Source organism: Rhinoraja longicauda, chromosome 7 (genome assembly GCF_053455715.1).
Source record: "Rhinoraja longicauda isolate Sanriku21f chromosome 7, sRhiLon1.1, whole genome shotgun sequence".
In the NCBI taxonomy this organism is placed as follows: domain Eukaryota; kingdom Metazoa; phylum Chordata; class Chondrichthyes; order Rajiformes; family Arhynchobatidae; genus Rhinoraja; species Rhinoraja longicauda.
Genome location: NC_135959.1, coordinates 46,583,820 through 46,605,238, shown reverse-complemented (window position 1 = coordinate 46,605,238; position 21,419 = coordinate 46,583,820). Strand labels below are relative to the sequence as shown.

General features: G+C 42.4%; 2 protein-coding genes across 5 annotated transcripts in view; one reads left to right on the top strand and one right to left on the bottom strand.

Moving 5' to 3' along the window:
* LOC144595229 (paraspeckle component 1-like) overlaps positions 1 to 7,102 on the bottom strand; it is a 102,174-nt gene extending 95,072 nt beyond the window's left edge. For all 4 annotated transcript variants that reach the window (XR_013547472.1, XM_078402453.1, XM_078402454.1 and 1 more), the window contains exon 1: positions 6,675 to 7,102. Coding sequence is in view for 3 of the 4 variants with exons in the window: in XM_078402453.1 (XP_078258579.1) it covers positions 6,675 to 6,989 (315 nt within the window). In the remaining variant the exon portion in view is untranslated. The remainder of the gene's footprint in view (positions 1 to 6,674) is intronic.
* Positions 7,103 to 7,623: 521 nt separating this feature from the next.
* zmym2 (zinc finger, MYM-type 2) overlaps positions 7,624 to 21,419 on the top strand; it is a 119,356-nt gene continuing 105,560 nt past the window's right edge. Inside the window, exon 1 of the mRNA XM_078402451.1 lies at positions 7,624 to 7,682. The gene's annotated coding sequence lies outside the window, so the exon portion shown is untranslated. The remainder of the gene's footprint in view (positions 7,683 to 21,419) is intronic.

The following is a 21,419-nucleotide window of genomic DNA, read 5'->3' as shown; positions in this document are numbered from 1 at the left end:
ACCTGAAACAAATTCTTCATATCGTTTTACGTTCTTTAACTTGGACAGGCAATTGATTAAAAGGCAAGGCTTTGTAAAAATAGAATATTTATATATACATACACACTATACGTAGGAACCATTTACACTTAATTTAGTTACTGTCGTTGAATTATGGTTATGTTTAATATTTCTAGTTTCTGTCTTTTTTGCATGCTTGTGGGTGTGATTTGCAACGTAATGGGGAGTGTCCACATCAGAGGAGGCTCGCATAGCGACAGAGATTGTGGGTCAGTTTAGTCTCGGAGGATGGAGAGAATACAGTTTGTTTACCACACTCACATCTGCCACACTTGCGCCAGCTACACTCACAAGGACCACACGGTAATGACTACACGATTTTTACTGTATTGTTTGAAGAAGAAACAGTTGAGAAGAACGAAAAGTTATGAATCACTCTTTTGATTTGTGCTATTTTAATAAAGACCAATTAATCAAAAAACAGCGTTTGGAAGATTAGTTTTTGTCATCTCAGAGTGCGGTGTGTGCGTAAGCTATACCTCCATTCCATCCCCGAGCAGTAATTGCTATCGAAGTTGGACTTTAAGAAGATAGAGAAACTGCCATTACATTAGAGTAAAAAGCTTCTCTGAATGGACTAGAGTAAAAACTCTTCTCTGAATGGTTAGAGTAAAAAACCTTTCTCTGAATGGAGATAGAGTAAAAAACTTTTCTCCGAAATGGAATTTGAGCGAAAAAACTATTATAACAGAAGAATCTAAGAAAGACTTGTTCAACAAGCAAAATCCAATTCAACAGTGGAACTGAAGAAGCTGAATCTCTGCCAGAGATTAGAGCTGAAATCCTGGAACAAAGAATCTGCCGGTCGAAGGCAAATTGACACGGTCTACACCTGGATCATTAGAAGATTGAAGACTTCATTGACGGTGTACCGTGAGTAGACGACTGTTTAGTCGTAATTTTAAATTAAGAAGTTTAAAAAGCTTAAAAGCATGTGGGAAAATTTCTGCAGAGGTACTGTTTGATACAAGAAGCTTGTTTATGCTACAAGGAGATAAGAAACCCAAGCTCACAGAGCACGACCTTGACAATTAACGATGTTGTGAACTTCTAGAAGATAAGGTGCTCAGCTAGCGATTGTTTACCATAGGTACTGGCCGAAGACTTTCTGCCTTGGAATTAATTATGTGTTATGAAAAAAATACTCATTCTGTTTTGAATTCTTTTGGTGTTTCTGGAACATAGCGATAAGCACCAATTCATCATGGATCTTCCATCAGGTAAGTATGAAGAACCGCCACAGGAGGGAGATGCGGAGCAAAAATCAAGAAGTTGTGGAAGTTGTGGAAGCAAGTCATCAAATTAATTGAATATCAGAAGGAACTAATGGAATCAGACACTGTACAATCTAATCTGGATCAACTACTCAACCTTTGCCATGGGGTTGGAGAAAAACAACACTCAATATTGTGCTAACAACTACCAAAGGAGCAACTCGAATGGCACACTCAGTGGTTCCAAGAGAGGGTGGAATTTTTTGATGGTTTCATGGCAGACGCGAAGTAGTTGTCTGAAACCACAGCTCAAACATTGCACTCTACAGTAGAAGGTGCGATGCAACAAGGTGTTGAAGCGGGAGAAGAAATTACACTTCAGGATAGTGTCTCGAACGTTTCAACACGAAGATCCAGACGTAAATCTGGTTCTGTAGCCAGTTTAACTACGAGGGTCTCTGCTCAAATGGACGTTGAAGCTGAGATGGCTGCTCTCTCGCTAGAAGCTGCCGCCTTAAAGAAAAAATATGAGATTGAGGAACAAGAACAGCTGAATAGAAAGGCTAAGAGACAAGAAGAACAGCCGAAGAGAGAGGCTGAGAGACAAGAAGAACAGCTGAAAGGACAAGCAGAACAGCTGAAGAAAGAGAAGGAACAGGTGGAAATAGCCACGAAGCTGGCAGCTGCTGGAGCAAGGAGGGACATACTGGAAGGGCAAAGATCAAAATGTGGCTCGAGAGTATCTCAGAAGAAGAGTTCCTTAATCCAAGGAGCTACTAAACTGGAAACAGCAGCTAAAGTCAACCTACCGCCAGAGCCAGTCTGGTCTCGTGACACCGAACTGGCACTGAGTAAGTGGACGGCCGACAAAACTAGACCGAATCAAACCTACCTTTGGGATGTCTGTTAAGGCTCAAAATGAGCCAACCCAGTACTCTTCTCAGAGGCCTGTTCATCAGCTGCCTGCACCCAGCCAGAGACAAACAACTGATTATGGGGCTCGTGACAAAATCTATCCAGATCGATCTGCACTAAGCCAGGGATTTCAAAATGAATTCTATGAAATGGTAAGGAATCAAACGAGACTCCGCGAGCTCATGGTTCAACAAAATCTTTCTGTCACCTTACCCCCAATGGAAATTCCTAAATATGATGGTGATCCTTTACAATATGAAACTTTCATAGTAGCGTTTGAAGAAGGAGTGGAAATGAAAACTACAAGTCACAGAGATCGCTTACGATTTCTGGAGCAATACACATGCGGATATTCAAACCAGCTTATTAAAAGTTGTCGACATTTGCCTGCGGATGAGGGCTATCAAATGGCAAGAGTTGCTTGAAGAGCATTTTGATAACAAACAGAAGATTGCTAACGCATACATGAAAAAGGCCTTTGCTTGGTCAGTTATCAAGGCAGAAGATGTGAAGGCTTTGCATGAGTATTGTTTCATATCTGAGACTGGAAAATGATAACAATGAAGTACATGCTGCATTCTTAATGGGAAAGGCCAGAGTGGCACCATTGAAGCAAATGACGATTCCCAGAATGGAACTTGCAGCCGCAAGTTGACATATTACTGCAAAAATAACTGCAGCTTAAGCTGGAGGAATCTACCTTATGATGGCACAACAGTGCTTAAGTACATTAACAATGAAAATAAACGCTTCCTAACATTTGTCGCAAACAGGATCTCTTTTGTAAGGGATGCTACTAATGTATCACCGTGGAAGTATATTAATACCAAGGAAAATCCTGCGGATGAAGCCTCTAGAGGATTAACAGCAGACCGCTTCTTAAGCAGTAAGAGATGGATCAATGGGCCAGAGTTTCTCTGTGCCAGACTGAGAATGGCCAACGTTTAACCTGGAAACTGAGATTTCTGCTAATGATCCGGAGATCAAGCAAGACATCTTAGTGAACGCCATTATTAAGGACCCATTGGATTCAACAAACTATTTCATTACCCATTTCTCATCATGGAATAAGTTGAAGACTGTGGTGGCCTGGTTTCTTAAATTAAAAACAATGCTTTTGCAGTGGACTCGTAAGAGAAAAGAAACTCGGGCTGCTACGAGTAGCTTTGAATCGGATCCTGGCAAGCTGAAAGAAAAGGTTGACAGAGAGATGCAAGTTTTTAAGGCATCATACCGGGGACAATGTTTATGCCCGGATGATCTTTTTAAGGTGGAAAATGCAGTTATCTCTTTCTGTCAAAGACAAGAATATAAGGAAGAGCTATCAGCATTACAAGCTGGTGGACAAATTTATTGGCTCATGCATTCACATTGTCATGAAAAATGACAAAGAAATTGTAGGAACACTGCTAGGTTTTGATGATTTTGTCAACGATGGTTGAAAGTGAGTAGAAATTTTATTCCAGGTGATATCGTCTAGGTGGTTGATTCTACTGCACCACGAGGTTCTTGGTTGTTGGGCAGGATACTGGAGATCATGCCAGACGTTAAAGTTTTTGTGCATACTGTATGACTTCAGACTAAGGACAACATCTTGGTAAGACCAATAACCAAGATGTGTCTGCTTCTAGAAGGTGAAGGAGAAGATTGAAGAATCGCTAAAGAAGTTTGAATGCCAACATATAATGCATATTACTTTTGTTTTTGATAAATATTAAGCTTTTATAGGTCCTTTTAATATCCATTGGTAATTGCTTCGGCATATACGCAGAACAATTAGGGGCCGGTGTGTAGGAGCCATTAAGGAGCTTAATTTAGTTACTGTCGTTGTATTATGGCTATATTTAATATTTCTAGTTTCTGTCTTTTTTGCATGCTTGTGGGTGTGATTTGATACGTAATGGGGAGTGTCCACATCAGAGGAGGCTAGCATAGCGAAAGATTGTGGGTCAGTTTAGTCTCGGAGGATGGAGAGAATACAGTTTTTTACCACACTCACAAGGACCACACGGTAACAACCACACGATTTTTACTGTATTGTTTGAAGAAGAAACAGTTGATAAGAACGAAAAGTTATGAATTACTCTTTTGATTTGTGGTACTTTAATAAAGACCAATTAATCAAGAAACAGCGATTGGAAGATTCGTTTTTGTTATCTCAGAGTGCAGTGTGTGCGTAAGCTATACCTCCATTCCATCCCCGAGCAGTAATGGCTATCGAAGTTGGAATCTGAGAAGGTATAGAAACTGCCATTATACTATATTATACACATAAAATATAAAAATTCAGTATTCCCCTATTATTATTTTTGACCATATTGTTGGAAACCCATCATTTTTGCCAAATACAATTTGACAACTATTATGAAGTGAACTGAGCTTAACTATTCCAACTTTCTTCTCCCCATTTCATTCCTAGTTAAGATGGGTCAAGAAAAACAAATAACTTTGTCAACATTTTTTCCCATGGAGTATTAACAAAATTGCCTTTATTTTTCAAAATATCAAACATACTGTGACAATATTTCTGATGGAAACCATATGCTGCACTATTCCCTTAGGCTGGAAAATCAAAATGAATGGAGTAACATCAGCATATCACAAAAACATACATGTAGAATTGTACATCTTTTCCAGTTCATGTGTTGAAATAATATCCCATACATTCAAATTCCAGCCTGGCCATGGGTTCTGATGTGTTCCTTGATAGCTTATACATGTATGGAATTAAAGATAACATTGACTCAACATATTGCCGCAAATATACATTTATTTGCAACCTGACATCTCTGCTCATCCCTGCGCGCAGTCCCAAATTCCTCAGGGGACAGGCAGACCGCAAACAGTTCGAATTGCCAATAACACTTCCTCTTCGTTGACCATCAGCACAGGGGCAACTCAAGGACGCATTGTCACATTCTCCCTACCAAGTAGCTAGGCACAGCTCCAATGCCATCTTTAAATTTGCTGACAATATCAGAGCTGCTGCACAAATAATGAGAGTAGAGGGTGACTGATATATTGGCTGAATGGTGCCGGAACAAGATTCCTGCTCTTCACATTAGCATGTCAAGAAGCAGATTGTTGACCCCAAGAAGGATTGTGACGTTAACAGTAGAGGGTCCATGACCCAATTTTCATCGTCAGGACGGCAGTGGAGAGAATCCACATGTTTAAGCTCCTGGATGCACTCATCTCTGAGGACCTGGTCTGGGCACAGCACATTGATGCAATCATAAAGAAAGCTCAACGCCTCCAGTTCCTCAGATGTTTGAGAAGATTCAGCTTGTCCTTGAATACTCTATCAAAACTCTACAGATGTATAGTTGAGGATACTAGTTGAGGTTTAGCGGTCTAGCTCAGTAATTCGAAAATCCAAGAACAAAGGCTTCAGAAAGCGAAGGACATTGCCCAGTCCATCATGCCTATTGACTTCCCCACCAAAGTATCTACAGGAAGTGGTGCCACTCTCACAGCTTGCTGCTTCCAAGGGGAAGGTACAGGAGCACATTAATCGATATCTGCAGATTTACGAACAGCTTCTTCCCATCAGCTCCGAACCACACTACATAAACCGAAATACACCACCGCAGTAGCAAATTACTGTGGACTTTATATAAGGCTGCACTCTATACTTTAACGCACATTATGGTCTAGTTACCTAGATCATTTACTATACTGTCATTTAATGTTGTTGCATTGAAATTTGCGTAAAGCTGCAGCAAGAAATTCATTATTTTGGTCCTGATGTATGCCACGATTAAACACTCTTGACTCTTTCACAGTTGAACAGTTTCATAGGCAAGCTTTCAGTACAATCGCCAACAGTGACTGGGTTTACAAATCTTTTAAGTCATAATTAATCGATTTTCTCTTAGGCACGGCACAAGTTTTGCAGGCACCTCAATGTCGAAGGACACCTTTAAGAAATCTCATATTTAAATTCTAAATGACAATATCAGAACACATGGAAATAGTAAATCAAACAAGCACAAACACCTTTATCCTAAGGTGCAATACCTTTAATCCATAAACTGTTTAAATTAATCTCCCAGTCTGAAGGGTCTCGACCCGAAACGTCACCCATTCCTTCTCTCCAGAGATGTTGCCTGACCCGCTGAGTTACTCCAGCATTTTGTGATACATCCCAGTATCCTTCACTCTCTCAAAAGTAATTGTAAAGTTATAAAACATTAATTACACAACCTGACAAGTTAAAAAATATATAAACAAAACATGAACGAAATTAACGTCCATTTTACAAGTTTTCATTCAAATCATACATAATACGAGTTAACACGAAGCTAATTTTGATCCCAATTTAAACATAGAAAAGAGACCCAAACCGTGAACTGTGACTCAACGCTGATGTAGCCTACCTAACCTGTTAACTAGCCTGCAGTATTTGTGTTGTTTGTACTTAATAAGCTGTTTGAACAAACATGGCGCCTACAGTCAGATTGATCGCACACACGTTTAACTCACCAAACGAATGAAACCAAACCCACGGTCCCGGTTGATAAAAACCTCTGAAGCTTCTCCATACTTTCGGAACAATTTCTTGAAATCTTCTTCCGTTATATCAGTGGGCAAATTACCAACGAAGAGCCTGCATCTTTGCGTGTAGGTCTTCTCTCCCGGCCTGCGAAAATTTTTAATATCCACTACCAGGGCTTCACCTTCTTCACCAGCCAGGATTCCTTCCAGATCCGCCGTACAATAGTCTCTTTTTACCGGAGAATTACGACTATTCTCCAATTTCACTTGCTTTAAATTCCGGTTCATTTGATTCGACTGCATTTTCGATGTGTGCACGTTGTCTGTAATCGGAAAACTTCAAAATACTATCACAAAACAAACTGATCGCTGAAGGGAAATATCAACGACACCAGTTCCCTCACATATGCCCAAAATGGCTGCCGTGGCATAACCTTCAGGCAATTGAAAGCGAATGACGTCACGTCAAGAAACGCAACGTCGGCCGCCTAGCATTGGGGGTGCTCTAGGCATGTCTATCCATTGCCGTTAGGTTCAGCATTGCTCCATTGAACCACAATTCCCATCAATCATTGCCTCTTTCTTTGGGTATTTCTAAAACTAAAATATTTTCCTTTTTAAAAAAAAGTGACCACATTAAATTTACTTTCAATCTAGCCCTTTGAAGGGCAATTCATCTTTTTTTAAAAAAAATTATGTGCCTCCACTTAATTCCCCGCCAATCAGCAGGCGCCCTCTTCAGCCGAGGATTATAAGCAAGTGTGCTGTAACTCAGGAGTCAACCTAACGTGTTGATGGGAAGATGTTGTCGTCATAAAAGACTGACAGACACACCCACCAGAGAAACGTCGCGGTACCTTCTCCCGTGCTGGAAGGAAGAGAGATCAACCAATCGGAGTGCGGAAAAGGCGGGACTTTAATTATCATGTTCGTGTGACTTGAAGACTAGCCCGGGACTGGAACGAGTGCGGTCGGTGTAGATCTCTGGGAAATCGGGTAAGATGTGATATTAACCATGCTTGCTTTAACCTTTATTTTCTTGAATTGTTTTACCGGCTTTGAGTTCAAAACAAGTAAAATACAGCTTTAAGATTCCATCAGTGAAAATAATGGTCAATTGAGTAAAGTTTCACTTGTCCCGCCTCTAATTTTCCCTTTTTAATCCCCCGCACGTATTGTTTCGCTCGCTCTCTAATGGCGGACGTGCGTTAGTACCGCAACGAAGGGGGTAAACTCGCGAGGGATTGCGGGGAGGGGAGGAAAGGGGTGGGTGGGGGGGGGGTGGAAGGAGGAGTGTAGTCTTGGGAAAAACCTCTTCCTTTGGGAATTTTACACGTTTCTAGGTATCAGTTTATTACCCAAATAAATCGAAAATCCCAAACTATTTATTTTTTATGGAGCAATTGATGTATCTTTATTGTGTTTTCTACAATTGGGGGGAAAAAAGCTGTTTGTTCTCTTTCTTTCCCCATAACAGTTTTATGCGAATATGTACCTTTAACCCCAGTATTTGATCTTTTTATTTAATTATCCTGTTAATTGTTAAATAGTTAATGTTCATGCTTTGCCCCCTTCCTTGGATTTTTAATCCCCAGTGGGTAGTTATTTTTTTCTGTGAGCATTGTGGGTGTGAATGGTGAAACGCTCGCCACAAGCGATCTTGATGCGTATGTTTGAAGGCAGGGTGGGGAGAAGGGAACCTCGCGGAGATTGATGCTAACCTCTTAACTGAGATGTTTTATTTTTCTTAATTCCGCCTCTCAGCCACAGGAAAAAAGCAAACAATGTAACCTCCTTGTTACCGGTTAGATTGTTTTTATGGCTCTTTGATACTTAACTTTTTTTGAGATTGGTGGTGGCAGGGTAATGGTAATTTAAAAAGATTTTCGAAGAGAATCCAGCCCAGATTTTAGATTTAACCACTGTCCTTGATTCAATCCCTCCTTGCGTTTTACGTATGCAAAGTGGTTCAGCACCCTGTTTTGACGCTTTTGTTAGTCGGTATTGTGGCTGTAAAGAAACTTGCCATCTGCCGAATCGTGACTTTTAAGAACAAATATTTTAAAATATAAATTCTGCTCGTCAGTCTCATTCCCTATTGCTAAAAATATTAACACGGAATTTTTTTATTTTAACGTATCATATCATTCACAGCCGGAAACAGGCCTTTTCGGCCCTCCATGTCCGTGCCGCCCAGTGATCCCCGTACATTAACACTATCCTACACCCACTAGGGACAATTTTTACATTTACCCAGCCAATTAACCTACATACCTGTACGTCGTTGGAGTGTGGGAGGAAACCGAAGATCTCGGAGAAAACCCACGCAGGTCACGGGGAGAACGTACAAACTCCTTACAGACAGCACCCGTAGTCAGGATCGAACCTGAGTCTCCGGCGCTGCATTCGCTGTAAAGCAGCAACGCTACCGCTGCGCTACCGTGCCGATGGCATATTTTCTATTTGGTTGCTGATTAGGTTTGTATGTTTGAATTGTAGCCAACCTCGGGCATTATCATTTTCCTTTGGGAGGATGTTTTATACTTGAACGTGTCTTTCTACTCTTCCCGGCTTTTACTTTGTAAAAGTATAATTGTGTCGCACCATTAAATCCGTTAACATATCCCTCGCTTGTGTAATAATTTATCATTTCAAACTTTGATCGCGTACGTAGGATCTCCCTCACCTGAGATTGTCCGGGATACAGAATACACCAAATGGAAGGAGCCATTTGGAGGAAGCCGTAGCGACTTCATTGATAGCCTATTCTCACCATTCACTTTTCCAAAAAAATCTGCTCTAGTTCTGCATTTTTCCCCTTTTAAGATTTATCCAATTCACTTTGGATAGTTGGTACAGAATCTATTTTCGTCAAGATTATTGCATTCATGATTAGAAACGTTCTCCTATTTCCCCCCACTATTGCCAATCTGTCTTAATTTCTGTTTTGGTAGCTCTTTGTTGGAGCAAGATATTTTATCATAATCCTTTATGGCTTTGAATATCATTATCTGATTTCCCCCTAACTTTCTCAGCTTGTTCAACTTCTGCCAACTGAACTGCATCATCACTAGTGACATTCCAGCAAATCTCTTGCATCTTGAGGTTTTGATCTTCTGACTAGAAATACAGAATTAAACACATTGTCCTTGCTGGCTCAACTAATATCTGTTTATAAAGTTTGAGATGGTGGTAATTGGCTTTATTAATAAATCCAAGATCCTATTAGCTTTTCTAAGTTGACTTGATACATGGGATGACTTCCTGTGATCCCTTGAAGATATATTTAATTTGCCTTTCCTTATTCTTTCTGTCAATATGTATTACTTCCACTTCTCTACATTGTATTTTTGTATGATGTCTGCCAACTTCTGTTTGCCAATGTATTTTAGATGTATTTTTCCACCATCGGCATCGTTATATTTTATATTTATATAATGTCATGAATGACCTTTTATTTCTGCATCACTTTCCTGTACTAACTTCATATCACCTGATTTCCTTAAATCAAATTTTTTTCCCTTGCATGCACTCAACAACAACCTCTAGCACCCCCCCTTTTCTCCTCTTTCCCCTTCTTCCCGCCCCCCCCCCCCCCCCCCCACATAGATTATTCTGTTGCTTTGTCCTTGTGGTCCATGGCTCTAAATAATTTCCGTAGGACATTTTTATTCTCATTTGCAGTGAGAGTCATTGTATTGTTTTTCTGTGTTACTGGAATAAAGCTTCTCTGGTTGAGCACTTCCTCGAGTATTCTAAAATTTGTGATTCTTGTTGACAAAATCATCTATCTCTATCTATCTATCCTATTCTATATATAGTTAGATATATATATATACATATATATATATAAATATAACTAAAACTCTCAGTTTGTTTGTGTGTACCATCCCTCTACACAGCCAAAACGGTACAAGACGGCGTGACAATTTTAGGCCCACCCTACTCACCATTCCCCTGTGGTGTGAATAAACCCACTTTTGTTACTTTTTAAAAACAATTTACCTAATAAAATTTATTAAATGCGCGTCCCATCCCCCCGGGAGGACCGGCGCTCGCCCCGGTGTACCCAGCGCCTGACCTTCCCCCCCCATGATGCAGCGCTCCGCAGAGGCGGCGGTAGAGGGTCCAACAAGATGGCCGTCCCGTCGATCGCAGCAGGAGAAATGGGGCCGAGGTCCGTGCCTTCTCCCTGTTGCCCACCCACGGCCCTGGGAGGTATTCCCCGCCTGGCAATGGGTCCATGCCGTCACCAGCGTTCCCCCACCTCAGATTGCTGCCGAGCTGCAGGAGACACTTCCCGGGGCACTCCCCGCTTCACGGTTGGGCCGAGGAAAGGGTGGCGGGGTGAAGGGTTGGGGGGAAAGGAGATGGGTGAGTTGGGGAGGAGGGGGTGCTGCACCAATGCCGGAGAGGTTTGGACACAATGGGTCCACTTGGTCTAGTATTACATAGAAATGTACTGTGCTTTGGTCAGTGATATTTAACTTGCATGTGGCCTGTGAGCCCATTTGTACTTGCCACAAGCAGAGCACCGCAAGGTCCTCTTCTGTCCCATCAGGCTACTCCCCTCTAGCCACCATTGAAGTTTACTTCAATCCTACAAAGCTTTTGCTACTGGCTTGTGCTCTAGCTGATCCTAATGCTTGTGGTACTCTCTGGCATCCGGCAACATGGACGACTACAAGGGAGAGTCCTACCGACTGCGAAGGGCAGTGAAGGATGCAAAAAGGAGGTACCGGGACAAGATGGAGTCACACATGGAGCAGCAGGACACCAGGCGCCTTTGGCAGGGGCTACGGACTATAACTAGCTACAGGTCCAGCACCCCCTCAACCGGAAGTGCCGGCTCCTCCTTAGCTGATGACCTGAACTCTTTTTATGCACGGTTTGAGACGGGTAACACCACCAGCTCGCCGTCTAAAAACAGCACCGAAGGGGCGCTGGCTAGTGAGGCTGGAGGGGGATCCACCGCCGGGGATGTGCACACATTCTCGGTGTCCGAGCATGAGGTGTGAGGTGGGCTCTGACGCGTGTGAACACGAGGAAAGCTGGAGGCCCAGATGGTATATCTGGGCGAGTACTAAAGTCTAGTGCTACTCAGCTTGCTCCAGTGCTCACCACAATATTCAACCTCTCCTTGGCAAAGTCCGTGGTCTCTGCATGCTTCAAAAGATCCATCATTGTACCAGTGCCAAAGAATGCCTCTCCAGCGTGTTTAAATGACCACCGACCGGTGGCCCTCACCTCGGTTGTCATGAAATGCTTTGAGAGGCTAGTCAAGAAGCACATCTGCGCCCTCCTTCCTCGCAACATGGACCCACTACAGTTCGCATACTGTCCGAACAGGTCCACGGATGATGCGGTCTCCCAGGTTCTACACACCGCTCTCTCTCATCATAGCCAGGGGGGCTATGTGAGGATGCTGTTCATTGACTTTAGTTCAGCATTCAACACAATAGTCCCCAGCAGACTGGTTGAGAAGCTGCTGGAACTGGGGCTTAGCACCCCTCTGTGTGCCTGGGTCCTGGACTTTCTCACTGCCAGGCCCCAAGTGGTCAGGATGGGGGAACACACATCTAGCTCCCTCACCCTGAACATAGGATCCCCCCAGGGCTGCGTCCTTAGCCCCCTACTGTACTCCCTGTACACACATGACTGTGGGGCCAGGTTCAGCTCAAACTCCATCATCAAGTTTGCTGATGACACTGTGGTGGTGGGCCGGATCTCCAACAACGATGAGAAGGCCTACCGGGAGGAGGTGGCTGATCTGGCACTCTGGTGTCAGGACAATAGCCTCCTCTTGAATGTCACTAAAACAAAGGAGTTGATTGTGGAATTCAGAAGGGCTAAACATCCAAGGACGTACACGCCACTGGAGATAAATGGGTCGATTGTGGATAGGGTGAGCAGTTTTAAATACTTGGGAGTCCGCATCGCAGAGGATCTGACGTGGGCAACGCACATTGCCGCACTGGTGGGTAAGGCTAAGCAGCGCCTTTACCACCTTAGACAACTGAGGAAATTCAGAGTGTCTCTGAAGATCCTTCATTGCTTCTACTCTGGGGCTGTAGAGAGCATCCTGTCCGGCAACATTACAGTCTGGTTTGGGAACAGCTCTGCCCAGGACAGGATGGCCCTGCAGAGAATAGTGCGTTCGGCAGAACGCACCATGGGAACTACACTCATCCCCCTGCAGGACCTATACATCAGGAGGTGCAGATCCAGAGCCAGCAAGATCATGAGGGACCCCTGCCACCCCAGTAACGGACTGTTCCAGCTGCTACGGTCTGACGTGGGCAACGCACATTGCCGCACTGGTGGGTAAGGCTAAGCAGCGCCTTTACCACCTTAGACAACTGAGGAAATTCAGAGTGTCTCTGAAGATCCTTCATTGCTTCTACTCTGGGGCTGTAGAGAGCATCCTGTCCGGCAACATTACAGTCTGGTTTGGGAACAGCTCTGCCCAGGACAGGATGGCCCTGCAGAGAGTAGTGCGTTCGGCAGAACGCACCATGGGAACTACACTCATCTCCCTGCAGGACCTATATATCAGGAGGTGCAGATCCAGAGCCAGCAAGATCATGAGGGACCCCTGCCACCCCAGTAACGGACTGTTCCAGCTGCTACGGTCAGGCAAACGCCTCCGCTGTCACGCTGTGAAAACGGAGAGGATGAGACGGAGCTTCTTCCCACAGGCCATCAGGACTGTCAACTTTTATAACCCCAGAGACTAAATTTTTGTAGACACTAATAGTAACTTATTAACTTTATTTATATGCTGTAACTGTAATTCTGTTTGTGCACAACCCGCAGGCATTGCCACTTTCATTTCACTGCACATCGTGTATGTGTATGTGACAAATAAATTTGACTTGACTTTCCAATTTTGATTTGTTGAAGAAGGTCAGAACATGACTGATATTGGAAATCTAAATTAAAAGCAGAGGGTGCCTGAAAACCCCAACAAGTTAGCAGTACATGTGAATAGAGGAGCAGATTTCATGTTTCAGAACAATGAGCCAGATTTGTTTGAAGACCAAGCAATATAATCACGACTTCGTGATTGGAAAAATAACAGTTGGAAAAGCAGTCCGTAGCACTTGTGGGAACTAGAGAAACTAACATTGATGCCTTTCCCTTGGATGTAAACATAGAAACATATGAGAAGTAATACAAAAGTACATCACATGGAATTTAGATGTTGGAGCTAAATATGATAGATTAAAAAACAGCAATGGAAACATGCTCTTTGGCCAACTAAGTCCACATCTAGTATTGATCACAGACACAAAATGACGGAGTAACTCAGTGGGACAGGCAGCATCTCTGGAGAGAAGGAATGGTTGACGTTTCGGGTCAATAGACAATAGACAATAGGTGCAGGAGTAGGCCATTCAGCCCTTCAAGCCAGCACCGCCATTCAATGCGATCATGGCTGATCACTATCAATCAGTACCCCGTTCCTGCCTTCTCCCCATACCCCCTCACTCCGCTATCCTTAAGAGCTCTATCCAGCTCTCTCTTGAAAGCATCCAACGAACTGGCCTCCACTGCCTTCTGAGGCAGAGAATTCCACACCTTCACCACCCTCTGACTGAAAAAGTTCTTCCTCATCTCCGTTCTAAATGGCCTACCCCTTATTCTCAAACTGTGGCCCCTTGTTCTGGACTCCCCCAACATTGGGAACATGTTATCTGCCTCTAATGTGTCCAATCCCCTAATTATCTTGTATGTTTCAATAAGATCCCCCCTCATCCTTCTAAATTCCAGTGTATACAAGCCCAATCGCTCCAGCCTTTCAACATACGACAGTCCCGCCATTCCGGGAATTAATCTAGTGAACCTACGCTGCACGCCCTCCATAGCAAGAATATCCTTCCTCAAATTTGGAGACCAAAACTGCACACAGTACTCCAGGTGCGGTCTCACCAGGGCCCGGTACAACTGTAGAAGGACCTCTTTGCTCCTATACTCAACTCCTCTTGTTACGAAGGCCAACATTCCATTGGCTTTCTTCACTGCCTGCTGAACCTGCATGCTTCCTTTCATTGACTGATGCACTAGGACACCCAGATCTCGTTGAACTCCCCCTCCTCCTAACTTGACACCATTCAGATAATAATCTGCCTTTCTATTCTTACTTCCAAAGTGAATAACCTCACACTTATCTACATTAAACTGCATCTGCCATGTATCCGCCCACTCACACAACCTGTCCAGGTCACCCTGCAGCCTTATTGCATCTTCCTCACAATTCACACTACCCCCCAACTTAGTATCATCTGCAAATTTGCTAATGGTACTTTTAATCCCTTCGTCTAAGTCATTAATGTATATCGTAAATAGCTGGGGTCCCAGCACCGAACCTTGCGGTACCCCACTGGTCACTGCCTGCCATTCCGAAAGGGACCCATTTATCCCCACTCTTTGCTTTCTGTCTGTTAACCAATTTTCTATCCATGTCAGTACCCTACCCCCAATACCATGTGCCCTAATTTTGCCCACTAATCTCCTATGTGGGACCTTGTCGAAGGCTTTCTGAAAGTCGAGGTACACCACATCCACTGACTCTCCCTTGTCAATTTTCCTAGTTACATCCTCAAAAAATTCCAGTAGATTTGTCAAGCATGATTTCCCCTTCGTAAATCCATGCTGACTCGGAACGATCCCGTTACTGCTATCCAAATGCTCAGCAATTTCGTCTTTTATTCTGACCCTTCTTCAGACTAGTATTGATCACCTGTTCACACTAGTTTAGAACTCAAAGTGCTGGAGAAACTCAGCGGGTTAGGCAGCATCTCTGATGGATGCGACCATGTGGGGTTGTGGATCGGGAGCCTTTTTTTTCAGAATGATTAGAGGGAGAGAAAGCTAGAAAAGAGAGACCAAGCTAAGCAAGTGATAGGTTAATACCGGCGAGGATTTTGTTTTGAATGGATGGGTGAACAAAGGTTGAGATAAATAGGGGCTAAAAGGAGACAAAAGGATGTTATGAGGATAAAAGAATGAAATATGAAGCCTGAGAGAGAGATTGAAGTGGAAGGGGACAGGATGGTGAGAGAATGGACTTGTACCAGGATCAGGCAAGAGACAGGTTGGCCCTGACCCAGAACATCACCTATTTATATCCTCCATAGATGCCAAAAACAAGGAACTGCAGATGCTGGTTTAAATGTTCTTCAGAGATGCTGCTTGACCCACAGAGTTATTGCAGCATTTTGTTTTCTATGCAAGATTCCAGCATCTGCAGTTCATTGTGACTAGTTCAAATATTTTTGCACTTTCCCCAAACACTTCCTCCACACCAAGGCCACAAACTCTCACATCTTTGGGAATTGAGAGAAAAACTCAGACACCCTGAAAAAACCCATGCGGTCACGGGAAAAACGTGCAAACTCCACTAAGGTCAGTATTGAACCCGGGTCTCTGGCTCTGAGGCAGCAGCTCTACCAGCTGCGCCACTCTGGGATAAATAAAACAATGTCCCAATATTTAACTATTACCTACTATTATTCATCTTTGGCATATATTTGTGAAAATATGATAAAATTAATACGATGCTAGTAACACAAAATACAGTCATAAATATGGAGATGATTTATGTTAAAATTGTAAAAACATATTTCATGGTGTGCTAAAATGATAGAAAATGGTGTAACCACAGGATCACTGTCATGAATGAGATTTGTTTTCAGTTATTAGGCCAAGAGTTTATTTATAACTGGCTCTAAAGCTGAATCAGGCTTCCTGAGTACGGAATTAGCTAGGCAATTGGAGGGGATTTCAAGGAGGTGGATTGTGGTTCTACTGCAGAACTATGAAAATGCATCAACATTTCTCTGACCATGGAAAGTGAAGAAAAAAGCACCAAAATAACAGCAGAAATGATTGCAGCCAAAAATGTAAAAATCCATATTTTACAGAATGCAATGACAGCGTATTAGTTTTGCATCAATTTATATTGTTTTGTGTGTGTAATATTGAAATGCAGAGTCTGTTAAAATGCATGCTGGGCAAGTGGTCAGAGTGGCAGGAGATCAAAGGGAGGAAATAAAGGACAAAATATTTGGATACTATACTGAATTAGAAGACACATTTCATAATTAATGCTCTTCTAATTCACTTGATCTGGCAAAACAAAAAAATTGACTTGAGGGATGATATAGCTGTGCCGTCAAACATAGAATCTATTAAGATAGAATTCAAGGTTACATACTAGTTGTTTTCTCGGCTACCAAATAAGAAAAATAAGCTAAATCTGTAGAAGAAAAACTGCACTATCAAATATTAGTAATGGACAATGAAATTGCTTCAGTAGAAACTTGAATAACAAAGGACAGATGCCCAGAGTTGATGAATCGAGGACCAGAGGACATTGGTTTAAGGTGAAGGGGAAAAGATTTAATAGGAAGCCAAGGGGTAACTTTTTCACACAAAGGGTGGTGGGTGTATGAAACAAACTACCAGAGGAGGTAGTTGAGGCTGGGACTACCCAAACATTTAAGAAACAGAGAAACAAGTACATGGATGGGTCAAGTTTGGAGGGATATGGACCAAACGCAGCAGGTAGGACAAGTGTGGCTGGGACTAGTTGGGCCAAAGGGCCTGTTTCCACACTGGTGTGCATATGTCTGGCGCAGAGAGGGTAGTAGGGGATCTCGATTTGTACATCACTGCACTCATTTTCATTGGGGCGGAGGGTGAAAGAGAGCCAGATTTACAAGCTAAACTCCTGCCAAGGGTCACTCACCTGAAATACATTTAACTTAATTTAAATAAAAACAAAATATCACACCTGCCTTATTCGCTACCTCCTCGCTGTTCTCTTGATGTTTGATGACCACATCATCTCACGTACTTTTGCTTTAAAACACTTGAAACCCCCTCCGGATGATAAGAATTTATATTTGGACAGTTCAAACAAAAACAGTGCCGAAAACCCTTGAGCTCATTAGCCATCTATGTCAATGGTTTGGAAGAAATGATCAGGTGCATTACATCCATGATTGCTGATGATATAAAGCTGATTGACAGTGTGGCTGCAAATAGACACAATGAATATGTCCAAATGGAAGATAGAATATAACATCAAAAAATATTAGATCATCCACTTTATTGAAAGATGCAATATTGTTTATTTTTTCTCAAAAATTGTTGGTGTTCAAAAGGAACCTCAAAGTCTTTGTGCACAAATTACTGCAAGTTAATACAATTTGGATTTTGATCCATACGATGAGAGATTAAACAGATAGGCCTCCAAGCTCTTGAGTTTAAAAGAATGAAAAATGACCTCAGTGAAAGAACCAGCAAGGAATCAGAAGAAATATCCAGAGAAGAAGTACAATTTTTGGAAATTATGAATCACTCGGAAAGATGATAGAAGGACACTATTGCCTAGACTTACCTTTTAAACAAGAAAGCGTTAGTCTGCCGAATAACCGTTGCATTGTAGAACAACACATTCAGAATCTGAAACGCAAGTTTGGCAAGAATACGAAATTTCATGATGAATGTACATCTTTCCTCAGAGAGATGATTGATAATGGTCATGCCAAAAGGGTGCCAGAAGACTAGCTGAATCGAAGTGATGGAGAGCTTTGGTATATCCCACACCATGGGGTGTATCATTCAAAGAAAGGAACTATAAGAGTGGTCTTCGACTGTGCTGTGGTTTTCAAGGTTAAATCACTTAACTGTCAACTGCTGCAGGGTCCAGACTTAACTCACTCATCGGAGTTCTCATCAGATTCAGACAAGAGCTAGTAGCTTTGATGGCGGATATCAAGGCAATGTTTCATCAGGTCAAGGTATCCGAAAAGCATTCCGACTACTTGCGATTCCTATGGTGGCCAGATGGTGATGCACAACAAGATCTCGTTGAATACCGGATGAAGGTACATATCTTTGGAGCAGTGTCATCGCCAAGTTGTCCAAACTTCGCATTGAGGAAAACCCCTGAGGACTATAAAGCTCATTTTTCTGAAGAAGTGACAAACACAGTAAAGAGCAATTTCTATGTCGACAATTGTTTAAAATCCATGTCTACGGAACAAGAAGCGATTCAAATGGTAAAAAATTTGACTTCCCTCTGCAACAAGGGAGGATTCATGCTATCGAAATGGATTAGCAACAGCCGTGCTGTATTGGAAACCATTCCACTAGATAATAGAGCCAAGGAGACCCGGGGGTTGGATTCGGACAAAGACAATCTACCCATGGAGAGAGCACTGGGATTGCACTGGTGCGTTGAAACAGATGTGTTCAAGTTCAGAATTTCGATTCAGGAGCGACCATGTACAAGACGGGGCATCCTGTCCGTGATTGGTTCTATTTACGACCCTTTGGGATTTCTTGCACCATTTACACTACCAGCCGTTAATTTTGCAGGTTCTCTGTAAAAAGAGACTTGGATGGGATGAGAGTATAACGCAAATCTTCTCTTAGCGATGGACAGAGTGGTTAGAAGATCTCGACAAGATCTCGGAGTTCAGAGTGGACCGGTGTATGAAGCCTATAAACTTTGGTCGAATCAAATTTGCACAGCTGCATCACTTTTCTGACGCAAATGAAAGTGGTTACGGTATTGTTTCATATCTGAGACTGGAAAATGATAACAATGAAGTACATGCTGCATTCTTAATGGGAAAGGCCAGAGTGGCACCATTGAAGCAAATGACGATTCCCAGAATGGAACTTGCAGCCGCAGTCTTAGCTGTCAGAATTGACATATTGGTGCAAAAAGAACTGCAGCTTAAGCTGGAGGAATCTACCTTCTGGACTGATGGCATGACAGTGCTTAAGTACATCAACAATGAAAATAAATGCTTCCTAACATTTGTCGCAAACAGGATCTCTTTTGTAAGGGATGCTACTAATGTATCACAGTGGAAGTATATTAATACCAAGGAAGCCTCTAGAGGATTAACAGCAGACCGCTTCTTAAGCAGTAAGAGATGGATCAGTGGGGCAGAGTTTCTCTAAGCCAGACTGAGAATGGCCAAAGTTTAACCTAGAAACTGAAATCTCTACTAATGATCCAGAGATCAAGCAAGACATGTGAACGCCATTATTAAGGATCCATTGGATTCAACAACCTAATTAATTACCCATTTCTCATCATGGAATAAGTTGAAGACTGTGGTAGCTTGGTTTCTTAAATTAAAAAGAATGCTTTTGCAGTGGACTCGTAAGAGAAAGGAAACTCGGGCTGCTGTGAGTAGCTTTGAAACGGATCCTGGCAAGCTGAAAGAAAAGGTTGACGGAGATGCAAGTTTTTAAGGCATCATACCGGGGACAGTTTATGTCCGGATGATCTTTTTAAGGCAGAAAATGCAGTTATCTCTTTCTGTCAAAGACAAGAATATAAGGAAGAGCTATCAACATTACAAGCTGGTGAACATGGTGTTAAAAGAAGTAGTCATTTATATAGGCTTGATCCGATACTGGATAAAGGACTTCTGAGAGTAGGTAGTCGCCTAAATAAACTAGCGATGCCTGAAGAAGCTAAGCATTCTATTATTCTCTCAAAGGACTTTCATATTTCAACATTGCTGTTACGACATATTCATGAACAGATCGGACATGGAGGAAGAAATCACACGTTGTCGAAGCTTCGTAAAAAATATTGGATTGTCAAGGGTAACTCCGCTGCAACAAAGGTTATCAAGGATTGTGTTGTGTGCAAACGTCGGCGAGGAAGAGTTGGAGAACAGAAAATGGCAGACTTGCCTCTGGAAAGGATTCAACCTAATAATCCTCCATTTACAGAGGTAGGAGTTGATTATTTCGGTCCTATCGAGGTCAAAAGGGGACGATGACTGGTGAAAAGGTATGGTGTAATCTTCACTTGCATGGCAAGCAGAGCGGTACGTCTTGAAGTTGCATCTACACCTGACACAGACTCCTGTATTCATGCGTTACGAAGATTTATTTGTCGACGAGGTCAAGTTTTATCATTAAGATCAGATAATGGTATAAATTTTGTTGGAGCGGAAAGAGAGTTGAGAAAAGCGCTTAAAGGCTTGAATCAGAACAAGATCCAGAAGGATATGTTTCAGCAAGGGATACAATGGAACTTTAATCCCCCAGCGGCATCCCATCACGGCGGTGTTTGGGAATGATTGATTCGCATAGTTGGAAATGTGCTGCGCTCTGTTCTTAAACAAGAAGTTCTGGATGATGAAGGATTGCAAACTTTGTTTTGTGAAATTGAAGCAATTTTGAATGACCGATCCATTACCAAGAATTCTGATGATCCGAGTGACCTGGAAGCACTTTCACCAAATCATATTCTTCTGTTGAAAACCAAGCCAATGTTACCACCTGGGCTCTTTGTGAAGGAAGATTTGTATATTAGAGGCAGATGGAGACAAGTACAATATATGGCAGACCTTTTTTGGAATCGGTGGACACAAGAATATTTACCTCTAATTCAAGAACGTCAACGATGGTTGAAAGTGAGTAGAAATTTTATTCCAGGTGATATCGTCTTGGTGGTTGATTCTACTGCACCACGAGGTTCTTGGTTGTTGGGCAGGATACTGGAGATCATGCCAGACGTTAAAGTTTTTGTGCGTACTGTATGACTTCAGACTAAGGACAACATCTTGGTAAGACCAATAACCAAGATGTGTCTGCTTCTAGAAGGTGAAGGAGAAGATTGAAGAATCGCTAAAGAAGTTTGAATGCCAACATATAATGCATATTACTTTTGTTTTTGATAAATATTAA